The sequence below is a fragment of the Brassica oleracea genome, chromosome C9 (assembly GCF_000695525.1).
Source record: "Brassica oleracea var. oleracea cultivar TO1000 chromosome C9, BOL, whole genome shotgun sequence".
Taxonomy (NCBI): domain Eukaryota; kingdom Viridiplantae; phylum Streptophyta; class Magnoliopsida; order Brassicales; family Brassicaceae; genus Brassica; species Brassica oleracea.
Genome location: NC_027756.1, coordinates 37283935 through 37306440, shown reverse-complemented (window position 1 = coordinate 37306440; position 22506 = coordinate 37283935). Strand labels below are relative to the sequence as shown.

The 22506-nt window shown below is 32.4% G+C and overlaps 2 protein-coding genes across 2 annotated transcripts; one reads left to right on the top strand and one right to left on the bottom strand.

Annotated features, from left to right (window-relative positions):
• The first annotated feature begins 8637 nt into the window (after positions 1–8637).
• Positions 8638–12515, top strand: LOC106318379 (formin-like protein 5). Its single transcript, XM_013756326.1, has 7 exons — positions 8638–8672; positions 8733–9399; positions 9671–10241; positions 10335–10980; positions 11064–11251; positions 11327–11562; positions 11648–12515. The coding sequence occupies exons 2-7, from the start codon at positions 9247–9249 to the stop codon at positions 12500–12502; spliced, it is 2649 nt and encodes an 882-aa protein (XP_013611780.1). The 5' UTR covers positions 8638–8672; positions 8733–9246; the 3' UTR covers positions 12503–12515.
• Positions 12516–12775: 260 nt separating this feature from the next.
• LOC106318380 (histone H2A.6) lies at positions 12776–13751 on the bottom strand. Its single transcript, XM_013756327.1, has 2 exons — positions 13487–13751; positions 12776–13205 (listed from the first exon to the last, which is right to left on the bottom strand). The coding sequence occupies exons 1-2, from the start codon at positions 13673–13675 to the stop codon at positions 13002–13004; spliced, it is 393 nt and encodes a 130-aa protein (XP_013611781.1). The 5' UTR covers positions 13676–13751; the 3' UTR covers positions 12776–13001.
• Between the last annotated feature and the right edge of the window lie 8755 nt (positions 13752–22506).

Here is a 22506-nt window from a genome sequence, read left to right as displayed (position 1 = left end):
ATGAGCTTGGATAATTAACACTTTCCCATTCCTTTCAAAGAGTTCACAATTTCAACACGTCTCTTGTAATATTGTGACAAACTTCTCTTTTAGAATATTTTTCCAAAAATTTAATTCTGAATAACACAATAATTGTTTATTGCATTAAAGTGGCTTTAAATTTGGTACAAGATGTCATCAAACTATCATCACTTGTTAACTTCAGTTTCTCTAAACCAATCAGAAAACAAAATGTTTGTTCATACGTACTTCTGAGATTTCTCAAATCTTCTCCCAAGAGAAACGAGAGATTTATCCATTACTTGGAAGAAATAAAAATTCTAAGACTCTCTTCCGGAGATAAATATATAATTTCGTTAACTATATATGGTTTTCGTCAAAAAATAATATCGACACGCTTTTTCCTTGGAAATATGAATTTCAGTCTCCATAATTTATGTAATTTGCTTAACAACTAATTTTGCACTTTCAAATTTGTATCTCTGTAATTCTGGAAAATTTAAGTCCTTTCAACTAAGGATTTTCCACTTTCAACGTATACGTATCTTCAGTGGCAGATCTAAAAATTATTTTTAGTGGGAATAAAATATATAATTATAAATAAATAATTAAAATAAATAAATAATAATATTATTTATTATATTAATTTGCATAACAATATCTTTGGAACATTAGTATTTAAAATATTTTTATGATACATTTATTAGTTTATCTAATATCATAAATAAAACTCAAATTTTAAATTTGCTAAATTAAAAAAATAAAATTAATAGAACATGTAAAGTAATAAAAACTGTAAACTATAGTTTAGAATGGTATTTTTTAAGAGTATGACAAAGTGGTAGAGTTAAAAATCTAGGAGATATTTTGAGTAAGAAACAAATTCATAAAGGTTTTGTGAACAAAAAATGGTCATATAGGTTTAGAAGGTTAGATTAGTTAAAATACAAGAGTTCACGTACAAAAATTGAAAGAAAAAATAATTTGCATATATGGCTTTCTATAAATACTATTTAGCATGTGTTTACATTGAATTTACTCTGCTTTTATGTTAAGTCTCAAAAGACTGGGGGCATAATTGCAAATAATGATGGGGGCATTATAACAATTTGTCTAAGTTTTACATGAAATTTTTCATGGGGGCATCTGCCCCATTCCCCTCTCACACCATGTGCCTCCGTCCCTGTGTATCTTTGTAATCCTGAAAAAAAAAACAAATCCTTTCAACGGAGAAACAACAACTTCATTATTCATGTCCTATGAATCATGGTTACAATGTCAATATCAATTAAAAAATTTTATGAAACCACGATACACTACAAAAATTCATAATTTTCAATTATCTGTATCTAATCTATTAAAACTGAAATACAATTAGTATTTAACCCTTATTTTTTCTTAATATTTATAATCACATGCCATTGGACATAAAACACAGATGTTTTATGACTTAACAAACCCTGCCTAATAATTTTACGTGTAGTTGGCAGACAAGTACTAAATCTATTTTAACTAAACCATTAAACCATTCTCCACTTCGGCCACAACAAACTTTGAATTATAAATGTCATTCCCTAGCATTGTTTCATGATCGAAGGAAACCTATCTTCGCAAATAAACTCTAAACAACAAACTCACATAAACATTATTGATAGACTTATAACCTCTAGGTTCACCAAACAATAAGATTTTGTTATTTTATATTCGATATCTTTTAAAAAAAGAAACAAAATATTGTCAGTTTATATTATATTTTTAAAATAAAAAGATAAATAAAAAATAGTAGTAGTTACTAAATTAAAAAAAAAATATATATTTTTAATGTCCTCAGAAAAACACTAAATCATAATCTCTAAACCTTTGGATAAACCCTAAACCTTTGGATAAATCCTAATCTCTAAATCAAAAACACTAAAAACTAAAACACTCAAGGGTTTAGGGTTTGGAATTTAGGGTTTAGGGTTTAATGTTTTAGTGTTTAGTGTTTTTGATTTAGAATTTAGGATTTATCCAAGGGTTTACCCAAAGGTTTAGGATTTATGATTTAGGGTTTAGTGTTTTGCTGACGATGTTAAAAATATCTTTTTTAAAAAATTATTTGTTTTGTAGCTACTATTATTTTTATTTATTTTTTTACCTTTTTATTTTAAAACATAATATAACTTGACAATATTTTGTTTCCTTTTCTAAAAGATATCGAATATAAAATAATGAAATTCTATTGGATGGTGAACCTAGGTTTACCCTAGGGGGTGAACCCAATAATAACTCTTTTGGAAAACCATAAACCCTATGGTTTAGGATTTATCCAATGGTTTAGCGTTTAGCATGCATTAAGGGTTTAATGTTTTTAAGATTTAGTGTTTATTGTTTATGATTTAGGGTTTAAAATTTATCCAAGGATTAGGGTTTATCCAAGGGTTTAAATTTTAGTATTAAGGGTTTAGTGTTTTGCTGACAGCGTTAAAAATACTTCATAAAATATTGCTGATATCGACATATTAGCTATATAACATATATAGTTTTAGTTGTTGTATGCTTCGTGTATATAACATTGAAACTAAACTGGTTAATTGTCTTATACATAACTTATGATTCTTGAATAAAGTCATGCATATCAAACTTGCGATTCTTTGATAGAATTATGACTATTTTCGATTCTATTCGAATTTACTATGAGTTATTTTATTTATAAATTTAAATATTGTCAATCAATATTTCCAATTATATCTTCACTATTTATATTATGCCTAATCAAGCGTGAATCACCAAAAAAAAAAACTTCTTAATTAGATTACGTTTTTGTTATATGACAATCGATTAATATTAATATATATATATATATATTCTAAATTTAATCACGCCTAAAATCAAGAAATATATAGATATTAAATGCTTAATTAGATTATTTTTAAAAGATCATTCCTAATTAGATTAGGTTTTTGTTATATGGCAACCGATTATTTTTAAAAGAGAATATTTTTAACTATATTACGCCTAACAATCAAGCAATATTTTATTATTCATCTAAATATTAAATATTAAATACCCATTTGATCTTTTTATATATATGTGAATGTATATTAACTGCATTAGACTAATATAGATCCCAAAATTTATTTATATTAGTGAAATTATATGAACAGTAAACTATATGAGTGACCAATATAATAGAAAGTAAAACATCAAAAAGAATTAAATATAAATTTGACCGACACATAATATATTTATAGAAAGATCTAATATTGTTTTTATGTAATCACAACTGCTCCCACATACACAATAAGTTAAACACTAATTTAATAGTTTAACTTATTTAATAGTTTAAAATTAAACAAATACGATAGAAGATACACTATTTTTTTTATCAAATCTTTATTATTCAAAATCATTAATTTTCATATATAATTTAGCCACATTAGGCAATTCCGTAAATTTTATTTTAGGAAATAATAAAGTACATTAATGATGAATTTATTGTTAGTTTAATAAAAAACTTATTATATAATTAGATGGACCAACATATTTCTCTAATGATTCTAAGAATCATCCTAGTGATGACATATGGCTACAAAAAGAAGTTGTAATGCTTCTCAAATAATATATAAGGGATATGTTCATGATGACTAACATATATATGGAGTACAATCAACAATGGTAAAAATAATATTTTGAAATTCATAATCATACATTTGATCTCATCAGCTATTACGTTTACAACTCATTCTGAATTCTATTGGTGAGATAGTGATCACGAGACTCTCCATATTTCAATCCATCTAACTTGCTCTCTTAATATTGAATCCCATTCAGCAATTTAATCAATAAAATGTAAGAAGTTTCCATTATCATCTACTCTTAACTTATCGTTTCTCCCACAATATACCAAATGTTTTTAGCAAGAGTTTACAATGAAAACAATTCTAACTACCACATCTTTCCAATGATTCCTCTCTTTGGTAACTTCTTGATGAATATGCTTATCAATTGTTTTGTTATTTCTGCATCCTTCTTTCATGTTCCATCCATTGGCTCATGCATTTGATTTGCTCATGACTAGTCTAATTGTTCCTTTACATTTTCAAATATTTTCCAAATCACTGAATAATTAGATGTCATGTGACTAATTAAGATATCTATGTAATTAACCCTCGTCAAAATTAACGTCCGTTTTATTTGTTTCAATTTTTTGTGAAGTTTTATTATCTTTATATAGGTATATATTTTTAAAAATTTACATTTTTTATTTATCTATTAATGTTGTTTTAGGGAAATATAAAAATAAGAAAACTACAATTTGTCTATATATAAAATATTTATATATTTTTACACTATAAATATTCCTTTTCTTTTTTATGTGCTTTTGCAGAAAAGGAAAACTAAAATTATAATTATAATTTAATAAATTTTATCAAGAAAAATAAATAAAAATAATTGTTATCAATATTAATCAGATATGATTTTTTGGTTCATTAAAGATATCTATGTAATTAACTTTCGTCACAATTAACGTCAGCGCAACGTAAAAAAAGTGACTTCTTAAATAATATTAAAATGACAGTACACCCCGTGATGCTTTTCTTGTTCACAAGAGCATGGATTATGCAACAGACATAATAATATGCATCGACTGTGTTGATTGATATTGTTGTTTATGAAGTCGTTTCTGGTTTTTGAACTTTTTTCTATTTTGAAAATTCTTTTGTTAAAGGAAAGACATTATTTGTAAAACTCTCGAGTTTTAGCTTGAAATCATCCTGACACTATATTGCTTATTCATGTTCATCGTTATCTTGGTCATCGTTTTTGACATTGATCTAACTTGGTTCACTTAGTAGTATAGAAGGGAATCTCAAAGTTTACTAGCCATTTATTGGATGTTTTCTCTTCTCATTTATTTGCCTATTCATGTCGTTTTTGGTAATTCGTGTTCTTAAGCAGGAAATGATAACTCATTTGTCATCTAAACAACATGTGATTAGGGTCGAATAGAGTGAGTAAGCCCATAAATTAAACGGAGAAATTAACTGTAATAACCCATGAGTTTTAACTTGAAATCATCTTGATACTAGACATGTTATTCACATTCATCATTTTCATGTTCATTTTGACATTGACCTAACTTGATACACTTGTTAATATTTTAACTTGAAATCATCATGAGACTAGACATGTCATTCATATTGATCGTTTTCATGTTCATCGTTTTTGATATTAACCTAACTTGGTACATTTTTTTAATATTTTAAAGTGAGTTATTTGTTATATGTGACCTAACTTGGTACTCACACACAACATTAGACAACGACATATGACTCAATTAAAGAAACCAAGATTTTCAAATTAAGACAATACTATGAACTTAAAAGATTGCACATGACATAGAAATGATTTAAGAGAGCAAAAAATAATGATTAAACATAGAGAATGCTTAGTAGGGTAACAAAGAGCAATTAGATAATGTTTGGTTATTTGGAGATATTTAGAGAGTAATATGATGAACAAAGTGAAGAAAATGTATTATGAGCAAATGTCGATTAATCTGAAGAACAAAAACCTTGACATTAAACAATTTTTTTGTATCATTGACATTAGCTTGCCCACTTTCCTTTTGTTTACCAATTTTTAAGGGTAATTCTGATATTTTGAAATAATGAGACTATTTTACAAATTTCCTCCCATGGGATACTGATTCGAAAATGTCCTTTCAAAATGAATCATTTCAGACAACTTTCTCTTTATAATCTAGCTACTTCGTTTCCTCCTCTTGGATGGTACACGATCTTGTATGCGGTAAACTGAGCGAGAAAATGTTATATATCTTGCTGAACAACCTTGAGGATGGGAAATACCTCTCCTTCTAGTATTCCATCCAACTCTTTGTAGTCTGTCGTAATTTGTGTCCAAAACCTTTTGATGTTTTTGTAGTCCATTTTACATTCTTTTCCTGATCCCTCATTCAAAACCCATCATAAACCACATCTTTCTTTTTCCTTAAGTCATACTCCTGTAATACCAGTGGGTCTTCACGTCCGTTATTGTGGCTTGGTGGTCATTATCACCAGTTAATGGTTGTTGTGTTATTTTTTTCAGAGACTCGAACAACTTAATTATTGACCATACAATCATCATGTGATAATTTCCTGTACTTTAATTCCACTTGCACAATATCTTGAATAATTCCCAATAGATCATTTATTTTTCCACTACCCTATTTCAAACACGCTTTAACTCTAAAATTCTTTAAAGATAAGTGAATTTTAATGATATGGTAGCCAAATTAAATTTTAAAGTATTTCCACATACACTACCATATACCATAAATTGTGATGTTACAACTTCATCTACATTGTACTTAAGCCATTGGTGTGGTGATGGTTTCAGTCCATATTTGTAGAGATCATCTGACCAGTCTTTTTCTTTTCGGGTTTGACTCATATTTTCGGCCAACCTTTCATCCTCATCATCCTATATGTTATTAATCATCAAGCCCAAATGAAAGTTATCAAGCTTCTTGTAACGTCTAAAGCTCATGACTAGAGTTTCATTAAAGTAGATTAGTATAAATGTGACGGATATGTGAACAAGTGATATAACTTGGCGAGTTTCCTTAAAGCAACTCTTTTCTTCTATCATTTAGGAAATCAAATCGATTTTTATTCTTTATTGTGACAATTTAAATTCTTCATCTCTTTTATTTACTTTGCTCATAAGTAAAGCTATATGAAATATTTTATTTTATCTTTGTGTTTTCTATTTCATTAAACTCTTATGATTTCTAATCTTTCTTGGTTTCAAAATTGCTAGCATATATTTACCACCATATCTTGAGCATCATAATCTAAAATTTTAAACACATGCTCTGATAATTTTAGATAAAACTTCAAAAGTATAATATTTTATCTTAATTTATTCATTAGTAAATAAACTTTTTTTATAGTCTAAAAGTTTATTAACAAGTTGTTTAGAAATCTGATAATAAGAAATCTGATGATTAGATAAATGCTAACTTACCTAAATAATTACAAGAAAATATTGATGTCTTGTATCCCCAAGATGTTTTGATATAATCGCTCATGTTCTTTCACAATATCCATAAAATTCAAAAGATTGTGTTGCCACTTCTCTAGAGTGATCTTTGGCTAGTGTCATAACTTATTACATGTTAAGTATAAACGAATTTTGACATTTTTCCTCTAGATATACCAAAATTTCGGAGTAAGAATGATGCACTACAAGAAAAAACCAGTGCCTAGCTTATAACGGTATACTAGAACACCAGAGATTATTTAGCTCGATTGGAAAAAAATCTTGCCATTATGTCAAAAGTCTCCGGTTTGAATGATTACTGGAATAAAACTAATATTATATATTGTAAATAGGAGTTTTCATGCGCCAATACGCAGAAATAATAATTTTAAATACAATATTTTTTCTTAAAAAATATAATCTATATTCAAACATTATTATTTTAATATTTTAATTTCAATGGTTTGAAAAAAAAATCATGAACGTATTTTTTGTAGTCTTATTTCTTTTGATTTGGGTTAACTATTTCAATTTGATTTTATTTGAATTTTAATAAAGTTAAATTACAATTTATAAAAATATTTTTATTTATATTATATTATATTTAATGATTATTTATTTTTAAATATATATCTTATTATCTAGTTTTAAATATATACATATATATATATATATAGATAAATTCTAATAATTTTGAGATTTTTTTGTCTTGATTAAAATATGTTAAACTTAGAAATTAATTTGTTAATTAACTTGATGAACAGTGAAAATTAAATAAACTTTTAATCATTTAACTATCCAAAAAAAATTGATTAGTGCTACTTTAGTTTTGTATTTGTTGATGCACATTTACAATTAATTTTGGTAAAATATATATATTTATACAAATATTATTATAAGTTAATGTAAAAATTATATTTGTAATCTTATTCACTTTGTTTTCATTACATATATGACTTTAGTAGTTATATATGAGTTATTAATATATTTTAATAGTTTTATCAAAAATAAATATATATATATGGAAAATTTATATCAATAATGATATATGAGTTATTAGTCATTACCATATTTAAAAAAATTTGTTAAAAAAATATAACTAATTATTAGGAAATTATACATGTCACAAATAGTTTGACGCCATGTCATCTATTTTTAGTGTCATGTCATCATTGTTTAGTGAGAATGAATGTGGTGATGACATATTTGCAATTCGCTTTTCAAATAATGTCTAGAAAATTTCGGGATTGAGGGTTTACAAGTTTCAGCCTCGAACTTTCTTGTATTCTAAAAAAAAATATCAGAATTTCTGCTACTGCCAAATTAAGCAGACAGAATAGCATTTGAGAAAAAAAGATACAATGAAAGAGAAAAGTAACTAATTTATTTTTTTCTCAAATAAAAAATAGATAAACTTTTATTTTACCTGATTGGTAAATTATGAGATGAGAATATTTCCTTGCTACAAAATTTTACTCTGTTAATGACATCTCAGAACCATATTATCATTTGCCAACGTGTCTCTAGTGTGAGTTTTTAGCCACCGGGAAACAATTACTTACACATTTCCAAATCAGGTAGAACGAAATATCAATGCTCTGCTGATAGTTGTTGTCTCGCACATCTACTCAATCATGCCACAGGTATATATATTTTAGTTATCATCTACTATTTTCTCACCTTATATTAATAACTCTGCGTAGGTATCGCGTGTTGGAGTTTTGTGGAAAAAAGGAGGAAACACTTTTTTTGACGAAAAAAAATTCTAGAGAATTGTGTACGAAGGTTGAGAGATAATTTCGCCGTGCTCGAATTTTTCTCGAGAAGAGAAAAAAAGGGTTGAAACTTTTGTGGTCTCTGTGGTCAACATTTTGGTTTGGTTGAGTGCACCGACGTTAATCGCATTAAAGCTTTTTGTAAAATTGGATCTGGCCGTAATAATTAGCACCAACTCTTCTCCTTTTGTGCTGGCTCCTTATTTTTCTCAAAACGCGTGTGAACAATCTGAAGTGTCATTGTTTTTATTGAATTGGTCTCGTTCGTTCTGGGAAGTCAGCTCCAAATTTCGATCAGGGTTGTTGATTTTTCTTTTTGTCAAAGTTTCGATCTTGATCGAATTGAAGAGCTATATAATCGTTCTACTATTATTGCATTGGGGCAATTTTGATCTGAAAGCATTGGTCTTTGTGGAGTATCTGATGAAATGAGAAGCAAGGAATGGGTTATCAGAATCGGGGTGGTTTAGTTTTATGGTTGATTCTCATCTCTGGGTTCTTGGTGGTAACAACCTTGGAAGAGAATATAGAAAAAGATGAGGCTTTTCTTACTCAATTCGTGGCTCCATCAACAGGGATGGTCAATGAACAAATGGTAAGCACCTGCCCTTTTGCTTGTTTGATTCTTGTGTGATGGGATTTTATCTGTGAGGGTTTAAAATTGTATAAGCTAGGACTACGTTTCTTGCTTAAAGTTTGGTTTTATTGACTTAAGTTTGCATTTCTGGTCTTGATACATACTCCCTGGAGGAATCTAGATTGTCTGAGAAGAGAATTAAGATCTACCCTCAATGCTATGCTTTTCATTTTGTTGTTGTAGCTTTTAAAAGTTGTTTGTCTCTTGTGTGTCATACACTGTTTGACAGGTAGAATCGTCATGGACGCGGAGTTGTTGGCAAGATTCAGATTGTGTGAAGGAAGCTGTTGCAGTATTCAATTTATGTTTACCAGCATCAAGGGAGCTATTTGGTTTCCAGCATTCACATACTCTTCTTGGTTGTATCCAAGAACAAGCAAAGTTGAATGGTCTTAACCTCAAGTATCGCAAGCTCTTACCATATGTGTTTCATACTCCAAGGAGAAATCTAGCTTCTAGACCTGTCTCCCTCTCCCCTTCCCCTTCCCCTTCCCCTCCTCCTAAGCGTAGTCGAGGCCCACCTACCCGATCAAGATCCCCATCTCCTAGTAATTCATTTTTTCCACCAACAAGATCTCCACCTCCTCTTCCTCCTGCTAAGAAAACAGCTTCATCTGCCAAAAGAAAAGAGGAACATGAGAAAACAATCATCATCGCGGTTGTTTCCACTGCTGTTTCAACGTTTCTGCTTGCTGCATTGCTCTTCTTATGCTGCACCAGAGTTTGCGGAAAGGGTGCAGGAGGCCGGAAAAATGATGAACGGCCTCTTCTCAGTTTAAGCAGTAGCGAACACTCTGTTGGTAATTTTATATACATATATCCACTTTCTTATCTAAACAGAAAATCTCTTAACTATATATGAGCATCAGAAAATGCTTTTAAAATGTTATCAGGTTCCTCCATCAACTATGGTGGTTCTATCAAAGGAGGTAATCAGTCCTTTAACATTTACTCAAACCAAGAAAAGATGTCTTCTTTCGATGGAAGCAACTCCGACACTTCTGATTCCTTAGAAGAAAGGCTATCACACGAAGGAATGCGTAATAATAATATTAACGGCAGTCACGGGCTTCCTCCTTTGAAGCCTCCACCTGGAAGAACATCTTCCGCACATTTAGGGAAGCCTCCTTCTGGAAAAGTTGAGCCTCTTCCACATGAACCACCCAAGTTTCTTAAGGTATCCTCAAACAAGGGTTCTCATCATCCTCAAACGCCAGTTCCACCACCGCCCATGCCATCTTCTGCTGGTCCTCCACGACCACCACCTCCAGCTCCTCCGCCTGGTTCTGGTGGCCCTAAGCCACCTCCTCCTCCTGGACCAAAAGGACCACCTCCTCCTCCTGGACAAAAAGGACCACGTCCACCCCCACCGATGAGTCTTGGTCCAAAAGCTCCTCGACCGTCTTCTGGACCTGCAAAATCACCATCAGATGATGATGGTGCTCCCAAAACAAAGCTGAAGCCGTTTTTCTGGGATAAAGTGCAAGCAAATCCAGAACATTCGATGGTTTGGAACGACATAAGATCAGGGTCCTTCCAGTAAGTCATAGCTCTTTAAATCCTCTTAAAGTGTATAACATTGGTGCGGTTACCAAGTATAACAAATGTTAATGCTTTTCCAGGTTCAATGAAGAGATGATAGAGTCGTTATTTGGATATGCAGCTGCAGACAAGATCAAAAGCGACAAGAAGGGAGCCTCTGCGCCACAGTTTGTTCAGATTCTTGAACCAAAGAAAGGACAAAACCTATCGATTCTCTTGCGTGCTTTGAATGCAACTACTGAAGAAGTGTGTGATGCACTTCGTGAAGGTATAAACCCTTTTCTTTTTTTCTTTCTTTCTTTCTTCTTCGATGTGTTATCTAACATAATCTTGGTTGAATCAGGAAATGAGCTTCCTGTAGAATTCATTCAGACTCTGTTAAAGATGGCGCCAACACCGGAAGAAGAGCTAAAGCTTAGATTATACTGTGGTGAAATAGCTCAGCTGGGAACAGCTGAACGATTCCTGAAAGCAGTAGTTGATATCCCTTTCGCTTTCAAGCGTCTTGAGGCACTTCTATTCATGTGTACACTCTATGAAGAAATTGCCTTTGTTAAAGAGTCGTTTCAGACATTGGAGGTGCCTTTCTTTCATCTTTCTTAAGAAACTTGCTCTTGCTTCTTATCTGTTCTAAATGCATCTTGTTTGGTGTGTATATTTGAAGGTTGCTTGTCAAGAACTTAGGGGAAGTAGGCTGTTCCTGAAGCTCCTAGAGGCGGTTCTTAAGACCGGAAATCGAATGAACGATGGTACATTTAGAGGTGGCGCTCAAGCTTTTAAGCTTGACACTCTTTTGAAACTAGCAGATGTGAAGGGAACCGATGGGAAAACAACGCTACTCCAATTCGTTATTCAAGAGATAATCAGAACCGAAGGGAGGAGAGCTGCACGTACCATCAGAGAGAGCCAAAGCTTCTCCAGTGTCAAAACAGAAGATCTAATGGCAGAGGAAGCCTCTGAAGAGATGGAAGATAGTTACCGCAATCTTGGACTTCAGAAAGTCTCAGGCTTGAGCAGTGAGCTTGAACATGTGAAGAAATCAGCAAACATCGACGCTGATGGTTTGACAGGGACAGTTCTTAAAATGGGCCACGCCTTGTCGAAGGCTCGAGACTTTGTCAACTCAGAGATGAAGAGTTCAGGTGAGGTAAGTGGGTTTCGTGAAGCGCTTGAGGATTTCATTCAAAATGCGGAAGGAAGCATTGAGTCGATTCTAATGGAAGAGAAGAGGATAATGGCTCTGGTGAAGAGCACAGGGGACTACTTCCATGGGAAAGCAGGGAAAGATGAAGGGTTGCGTTTGTTTGTGATTGTACGCGATTTCTTGATAATCTTGGATAAGATCTGCAAAGAAGTCAAAGGAAGACCGGTAAAGATGGCGAGAAAACAGGGCTCAACAGCTTCAGCTTCAGCTTCTTCTGAAACTCCGAGACAAGCACCATCGTTAGATCCTAAACAGAAGCTGTTTCCTGCTATTACAGAGCGACGCATGGATCAGTCTAGTTCAGATTCAGACTAAACAAAAAAAAAAACACAATCTTTGTTTTGTTACGTGTTAGACGTCAGGTTTTTGTAACTGGTGATCAGATGAACAATCACAAAAAGAGCATTTGAGGTCAAAAGCTGGTGCTGACATTTTCGGCCTTAGTTTTAGAAACAGAGTTTCACTTGTTGATTCTTGTTTGTAGATTAGTAACTACTACTTGTGTGTTTGCTTTTGTAACATTATTATCAACCCAACTTTTGAATAGTGAATGTTTGTTGTTGCAGAAATTAATTTATATCATGCTCATTTTCGTAAAACATTTTCATATTACACAAACTAAAAACAAAGATGTCCAACAAGCAACATAAAGAAACATAGCCACTACTACATGTGATCTAATATTAGCTTTCTTTCTTTTCTTTTTTTTTGTCACAAGTGATCTATATTAGCTAGTACACGGTTATTTTATATGAAAGCCAAAGAGAAAACAGAGTCAGAGATCGACTTTGTCCTATTTCTTGCGTTAAAAGGCCTAATCTTCCTGAGGTTTTGAAGGACCAGACTTCTTGGGGAGGAGGAGATTGTGGATATTGGGCATCACTCCTCCATTAGCAATAGTCACATCTCCAAGAAGCTTGCTTAGCTCCTCATCGTTTCTCACGGCGAGCTGGATGTGACGAGGGACGATACGTGTCTTCTTGTTGTCTCTTGCTGCGTTTCCAGCCAGTTCAAGTACCTAAAGAGAATCAAACACAAACATGTTTCAGCCTCAACAACAAAAACTGGATGCTTTCATTTCAGTAACACTCTGTTTGGTAATAAGATCAAACTACCCAAAAAACGAAAACTTTATCAAATCAAATTGAAGCAAGAGTTACCAATTAACGGATAAATTACTGAAATACCCTAAATTTGCATGGCATATTCGTAATATAGAAGAACCATAGATTGACTCTAGATCACGCAAAAACAGAGACGTCACCGATACGATTATGCGACGGATAGGAGAATAATCACCTCGGCGGCTAGATACTCGAGGACGGCGGCGAGATAAACCGGAGCACCAGCTCCGACACGTTCGGCGTATTTACCGGCTTTGAGGAATCGAGCGATACGACCCACCGGGAATTGGAGCCCCGCCTTGCTGCTACGAGACGTGGCTTTCTTCGCCGCACCGGATCCGAGAGTTTTTCCGCGACCTGCCATTTTTTTAACAACCAAGGAGAGCGAATGAAATTTGAGATGAATCCTTTGACAATGATCGAGCGTGGGAGACAACGAACCTGTTTATTTTTTATATGCCCATGTTAAATAAAGTAACAACTGGCCAATCATATTAGAGTACGCTGCTCGTTGATTTTTATACCGTCGATGCTTATTCAATGAACGGCTACGATTTGAATGTTTTTCTCCCACCGCTTGGTTGAATTTCCAAAATATTCCGGGAAAATAAAATAAAATTCAATTTACTGTTCATTTGTATATGTTATGGGATGGACAAATCGAAACTAAATTACAAAGTTAACAGGCCAAGTATGGGCCTAAAAGACTAATAAACCCAGTTACGCAGCATTTTGATATTTTTCATTTTATAAATATGTATTTGATATTATTACAAATATTTTAAATATATAATTTCCATTTTAGTATTATATATTGTGTAAATCTATAATATTATTGTTTATACTTCTTATTTGACATTATTAATATATAATGATTTGTTTAATACATTTTACCTTGTTATTTTACTTTATTACTTACGAATATAATTTCGGATTAGGTATAATAAAATAACACTCTGAAATAATCAAATACAGAACCTCCTACAAAATATGTTTTTTCTTTAATTTATACATTTTTCATATAATATATTTATAAAATTTATTTATTTATAGTATAGAATATATATGTTTAAGATAATTTATATTTACATGTTGTGTTAAGAAAATATACTTTAACATATATCACTATAGTATTTTATGGGATTTATAAGTAAAAACACTGTTTTGCTTAAATATTATACTCTTATTATTTTAGTAAATTTTATTGATATAAGATATTTTTGGATGTTATGATATGAAGTATTTTTTTGATTAAGATTTCAAAATATTAAATTACATTAATTTTTACAACATAAATAGTTTGTTTTTTTTCTGGTGCATTTCAAAAATTTATTCTTTATTATCTATGATTTTATCATTTTGAGTTTGAATATTTATTTTGAAAATTATATATTTTGTCAAGAAAACTTTGGAAAATTACACAACTATTTTTGAGTTTGAAAGATTACATGGATTTTGAATTTGCTTTTGTTACTACATTAAGACGGTTGCTTCCTGACACTACGTGCTAGACTATCCGCCTTTGAGTTTTGCGTCCTTGGTACATAGATGATCTCTGATCTAATGAAACTTTCTCTCAGGGTCTTGATATCTTCTAAATAATTTGCAAATGCTGGTCATTCTTCTGGTTCCGAAATCATCTTCACCAATTGAGAACAATCTGTTGCAAACGTAACCTGAAATTGACGTAAGTTTTTCATACATTCCATTGCCCATAATAGAGCTTCTATCTTTGCATACAGAGGAGTTAGACAAGCCCGAACATTCTTCACCCCCAACAAACCATCAAAACCTTCTAAAGTACTGAGCCAACCTTGTCCTGAGAAAGTATCATTCTCCTTCCAAGAGCCATCTGTGAAGCACCATCTTCCTGGGATCGATGGAAGGGTTGTAGGCTGGACCGGTGATACTATCATGTTTCCCTTTAGTACATGTGTCTCAGTCCAGAGTGTTGACTCTGTTTCTGCCAATTTGAGCGTATCTCGAGGATCCATGTCCAGATTACTAAAAACTTTATTATTCATTCATTTCCAAATATACCATAGTATCCACGCAAACTGATGATCATCCATCTGCGGGGAGACTTGCCAAAAGAGATGGTCCACATTTGTGAAGAGGGAGTTTGTGGGGAAAATAGATAGGTTTGATGGTATCTTGGAGAGAGCCCAAACCTGAAGTGCTAGAGGACATTCAAAAAACACATGGTTGATCGATTCATCATCCGCTCCACATCGTGCACAACATATATCCACTTGTATTCCCCGTGCTTTCAGATTCTTCTTGACTGCTATACACCCTGTCACTAATTGCCATAGAAAATGTTTCATTTTTGGGGGGCACTGTATTTTCTAACAGAACGCCTTCAATGCATCAACTGTAGATCCAAACATTAAATGTGGTCTTTCCCTATCTGGGTAGACCCATTCTATCTGATATCCTGATTTAACCGTATACTTCCGATTATTTGTGAAATGACATCCATCCATGTCTACCATCTGGGTTCTATTCAGTGGTATACTTTCTATGATTTTCACATCCTGGTGATCTATCAAAGCCCGGAGTACCTGGGAGTTCCAGGTTCGCGAAGTAGAATCAATAAGAGAATCCACTGTTAGGTCTGGATAAAAATTGTGTTGATTTTTATTTGCTGGTCTCGGGCGAGTGGTTGGGAGCCATGGGTCATTCCATACAGATATAGATGATCCTGATCCCACCCTTTTAATTAGTCATTTGCTAACCAGAGATCTAGCAGAAGCAATACTCCGTCAGCCATATGACGGAGAATATGAACGAATCGGTTCCAGGGGTGAGGCGTTCCTGTAATACCGACCTTTAAACTCGAGCAAATAAAGTATTTGGCTTCTCTATCAGACGTCATAATTGTTTACCAAGCATCGCTGTATTGAAATTAGTGATATCTTTAAATCTAATCCTTCGTCCTCCTTATTTACACATATTTTATCCCATGATTTCCAGTGCATGCTTCTTGTGCCTCCCCCTAGACTCCACCATAATTGTGCAACCGCGGTTGTCAGTTTTTTTTGCGGTTGCCTTAGGTAAACGGTAGCAAGACATGACATGATTTGGTAATGTCGTAACCACTGATTTTACAATCACTTACTTTCCTCCTTTAACTCTATTATTTATCTGGTCCTGCACAAAGCTAAAAACTTGTATTTTGGATCCCCCAAGATTTTCTGGAAGACCTAGATAAGATCTCATGCCTCCAATATTCTGGATTCCTAAAATATCTCGTAACTTATGTTTAAACGATTCCTCAATTTGTGCCCAAATTGAATGGAGGACTTATCAAAATTTATAAGTTTACCTGATACTACCTCATATTCCTTCAATATCCTGAGAAAAGTTTGACACTCTTCCTTTTGAGCCTTACAAAAGAAAAGACTATCGTCCGCAAATAGCAAATGAGATATCGATGAACATGCTCTAGCTACCTTCATACCCGTTAAGTGTCGTTCTCTCTCCGCCTTTTTAATATTTACAATTAAAGCCTCAGTACACAGAATAAATAAATAAGGAGATAAATGATCCCCTTGTCGTAAACCCCTATGTGGAGTAATAAGACCCCGTGGTTGACCATTTAGTAGAACCCGGTACTGTACCGATTATATACACTCCATCATTAAAGTAATCCAATGAAAATCAAAACCCATCTTCTGTAGTAGAGCCTTGATGAAATCCCATTCCACTCTATCATACGCTTTACTCATGTCCGTTTTAATCGCCATATATTTTCCTTGACATGCCTTATTAGTCCGTAATCCATGAAACATTTCCTGAGCTATAAGGATATTATCCGAAATCAACCTTCCTGGCACAAAGGCCGATTGAGTTTCTGATATGAGGGCGGGTAGACAGCTTTTCAACCGCTAACATAAAACTTTCGAGATAATTTTATACCCAACATTACATAGACTAATTGGCCTCAGTTCCGTCATCCTTGTAGGACTCTCTGTCTTTGGGATCATACAGATATTAGTAATATTCAACCTTGGATCCATTATTCCAGAAACCAAAAAATTATTTACCATATCCACCAAATCTTTCTTAATGATGTGCCAGGAATGTTGAAAGAAAAGAGCTGTCATGCCGTCTGGTCCCGGTGCCTTCTCTGGGTGCATCATAAACAAAGCTTCTCTGACGTCATCCTCTGTCGCTAACCTCAACAATCGTTGATTCATCTGTGGAGTAAGGCCCGGTGTTACCTCTGTGAGGAAATCATCAAACTCTGTTGGTGAAGTAGTAGTAAAAAGCTCCTCAAAATAGTCTACTTCTACCTTTTCCACACCAATATCCTCCGCAATCCAATTTCCTGTAGCATCATGGAGACCTACAATCCTAATACGGACCCCTCTTTGTTTAGTTAAAGCGTGGTAGAGCTTTGTATTAAGATCCCCCGATGAGTACCACATATTCCTACTTTTCTTGTGCCAATACTCCTCCTCGTCTTTATATGCATCTTGTAGCTTCCTAGACACCTCTAAAATATCCTCCTGAGATCTAGTGTTATCCGTTTGTACCTCCTCAAGGGCTTTCTGTAACTCATTTATTTTTTCCTTTCCATATGGTGGTTTATTTTTCCGCCATGTAGCAATTTCGTGTCGACAATTACTAATTTTCTCCACTATCCCATTTTCTCGTCTGTCACTATTATCTGACCAGCCCATTGTAATTGATTCCAGAAGACCTTCTTGTCCAATCCATTTTTTATCGAAACAAAATTGTCCTTTTCGCCTGGGGACTTTATCTTCTAGATAAGCCACAACTGGGTGATGATCAGATGCCACTGCCCATTTTCCTTTTCCTCTCCTCCCTCGCCATAACATTTTATTTCCCCGAGCCGGGAATTCTACTAAACCACTATTCCTGATCATATTGTTAAAAGGAATAAATGAATCCGCGCTTCGCAAAGAACCCCCATCCTTCTCATGATTTCCAGTGATCTCATTTAAATCACCAATGATAAATCAAGGTTCAGATCGAGATAGCCCATATCTAGTCAAACGCTCTCATACTTGTTCCCTTAACTTTGGAACTGGATCGCCATACACAAACATAAGATAAACCGTTTTGCCAAGAGCCATTGTTTACACATCAATCATTCTATTACTAGAGTATAAGACCTGAACCTGATACTCATCATTGTAGAAAAGCACTAAACCACCACTCCTTCCCACTGGGTCTAGTGTAACCAAATTATCAAATCCAAAATGTGATTGAAACCCTTGAACGAATTCTGAATCTTGTTTTATTTCAGATAAAAATAAAAAATCTGGTTTATGTTTATGCCAAATCTCCCTTAAATAACTTATGGTCCACTTGCTTCTCATACCTCGACAATTCCAACTTAGAACTCTCATATTAAAAAAATATATAAAAGGCTCCCAAGATCTGGCTAATTTGGGTTTAATGATACCCTGAAAACCCATCCGCCAAACACCAGAAAAAACCAACCTGTCAATACTAATAAATTTTGCAAAACCATAATAATCCCTTGATTATCTCCATTCGATAGTAAGTCTTTAGTGGCCGTACTCTCCTTGCAAAACTTCTCAGACCTTTATACCATAGCAACATCAACAGAATAAGAACAGAACTCTTTTCCCGACATATAAGTAAAATAAGTATAAACATTATCTGTCCGTAGCCGTGGAGTGTTAATATTGTGGACCTCTTTTTCAATGCCATAGTCAAAACAAAATAACACCAAATACTAATTATGCCCTGAAATAAACAAACTCCATGAGAGAACCTCTTGTGAACTATCCCAAAATGCCTCATCCAACCGCACATTACGACCAAAACCATTCATAAAGTACATAATTTTGTCATGATATAGCGTAGACCACTACCAGCCCATAACGAAACCTGTACTGTCCAGAAAGCCTTCCTCAACTCCAATTCTCTTATCTGCAACTGGTTTAAAGAGACCAGCTGTAGTAATGATAACTGTGACACAGTTCTATACGTCTTGATCATGAACCAGAAACCAATAAACCATATGTAACCATTTATCCAGTCATAACATCCCAGAACACTAAATTGACCAACAACAACAACACAATTCATCATTATCCAAAAGATTAAGTTAACACTCTGCAGTCTCAGATACCAAATACCATATTCAAAGCAGTAAATTTTATTCCATAATTTAAATAAGCCAAAACCACAGCACCCAAACAATAACCCCACCCTGACCCAAATAAACCCGAAAAAATGCTAGCAATGCTCATAGAGCTTATTGAAATCATAATAAAAACCATAGTAGAGACACCCAAACAATCCCAAACCTTAGCTAAATTTGTTTTCAGATCCATAAAAATTCTTAAGGTTTTGGCTGTTTAGGGTTTGAAGGACCCTTATCTTCTACCTGTTTAGCACCTCCTCCTTTGCGCACACCTTGCTTGATTGTCGTGCGCTTGCGAGGTGAAAGAAGAACTTGCGCAAACTTCTTCATGTTGTTTCCACCTGCAGCTGTTGAGAAGAGTTGTTTGAACTTTTGGTAATGTTTTCTAAATTTTTCTCAACAAATTCTGTTATAACTAAAATAAAATATAAATTTATAAATTAAAATTTGATTTGTCATTAATATTTTAAATAAATTATTAAAATTTCATAGTTTTCTAATAACATATTTTTAAATAGTATATGAACTAAAGGTTATTATAGACCATTATATTTTTTTTGTATAAATATTTTTAAACAATATATTGTTGAGAGTTTCAAATTAAATAAAAAGGTAAGATATAGTTCTAGATATAAAAGTTTAACCTATGTTAATAAATTTATTTTTGTATAAAAATATTATATTGTTTATGAATTTTAGCCCATTTTAATGATGTGTGATAATTTATTCAAATGAAACAATTTTTTAAAATAATAATTGTTGATTTACCAATTTAATATAATTTTATCATATTTAATTCATAAATCACTTCTATTTTTAAATAATACAGACTATAATTATAAAATTTATTAAATAATAGTATATAATTTTTATTTTCTTGTTTTAGAATAAAATTTTAAGTAACATTGATTTATAATAATAGTATATTAGTAATTACGATTTATTATAATATTTAAATTTTAGGTAAGATTTTGTTTGATTCTTTCTCCACATATTTTATTATAATTAAAAAAAATCAATTTTATAGTTGGTTTATTATTAATTTAAATAATTAAATATATCATGTTAATTAATTCTTTAATAAAAAAATAGTAGATAAAAATATGACCCTAAATTAATAGATTAGACACTAACACTCTCCCCTCCTACCACTAAAAATTTTGAATATACCAACAATATAAATAAAGACTAGGCGATTCTTATGTGTAATGTGGCTGAGACTTTGTCTTTATGAATTGTTTCCAAGTTTGTTGTACATACATGTCATCATTATGAAATTTGAATCATAAGTATTCTATAAGGTTTTTTGCAAATATGACTCAAAACTCAAAGTCAAACACAAAACTAATCCATGATTTTTTTGAAACTTTCATTTGCCATATTCACCCCAAAAGTTCGGATTATTTACGAAAATGCGATTATTATTTTTTTTTCGAAAATAAGTTTTTACTCTCTCATCCTCATTTTCTTCAAGTATTTACAATATTGACATTGCCATCAATACATCAACCACCATGAACAACCAATTTGAAACTCTTAATGCACCTAAAAATTGATTTTGACGCCTTCTATCTCATTTTTTATGAACTAAAAACAACATTTTTTTTACTTTCTCTCTATATTCATCCAAAAATCCCAAGATTTTGGTTCTAATTTTTTTAAGGTTCATAGAACCATTCAAGCTCATGATTCGTGGTCATTAACAAGTAGGATGCTTTGGTGGTGAAGTATTGTGTGGTTGGAGAAGCTAAACAAGTTATCTCACTGGTTAAAGCTATGAAGTCAATTTTTTCTTCCAAATATGTCCGTAAGAAGACTTACACGGAAGTCTTTTGGTCAATGCATAGGTTAGCTTCACAATTGATTTTATGTGTGTCTTTTAGAGATGACTTCTCTGGAAGTCTTCCGGTTTTCTTTGTTTTCAAAAAAATTAGAGAATACTTTACGGTAAGTCGTCTAGGATAAACATGTTAGTTTTGCATTTGACTGGATTGTGTAAGAAATTTGACTTTTCCTAGACGACTTACACGGAAGTCGTCCAGTGGAAAAATAAAAATTAAATATTTAATTTTTACTAGACGATTTCCAAGTAAGTTGTTTCAGACACATAAAGTCAATTGCAAAACTAACCTATACATTGACCAGAAGACTTCCGTGTAAGTCTTCCGGACGACTTTCGTGGAAGTCGTCTACGCCAACGTTTAATAAAATTTCATTTTCTCTAAAATTATAAAGACTTTTTAACATTTTCTTGTTAATTCATGTATATTAGTCAATATTGGTGTTCCTGAAAGAAATTCATAACTTAATTGGTGATAATTATAAGGGTAACAACATTCATGCTTATTAATGTTCAAGCTAATGAGAGAAGACTTCTGCGTTAGTTTTTGTAAAACTTGTATTTTCAACTTTAAGATATATATTTTTTAACTTTCAAAAGTGTTAAGTAACTTCAAGAATATCAAGTCATATGGATTAATGTGTCTTCTTAGATCATAAGATATACTTTTTAACTCTCATGAAATTTGAAATTTTAATTCACTTAAAATTTGAATTTCCCGCTTTAATTTTAATTTTCCGCTAAATTTCCCCCTTATATTTAAATTTCCCGCTTGAAATTTAAGTTTTCCGAAAAGTGTTCGGAAGACTTCCCAGATGAGGTCTAGTGAAACTGTTATAGGTATGAACTAATGTAATGTTTGATCTTTTGTAGATTTGACTAAGTTTTCTTGAGAAGTTTTATTTATTAGTTATAGTAAATTTGACTATTTTTTGTGTTATTGTGTGTTTGCTATTGAAGTTGTATCAATAACTTCAATAATATCGTACTTTTGGCAAGATAATATTGTAGACATGAAAATATTTACCAAGTTTTTTCATTAATATTTTTTCAAATTTACAAAAGAATTCACAACTAAAAGAGTACACATACTACAAGAAAACAGCAAGGATACTTAGGGAAAAAACAGCAAGGATACTAAAGTGTATAAGTGTTTCTCTTATGTTGTGGGATTTCATTCATACAATCGGAAAAGTGTTAATTATAG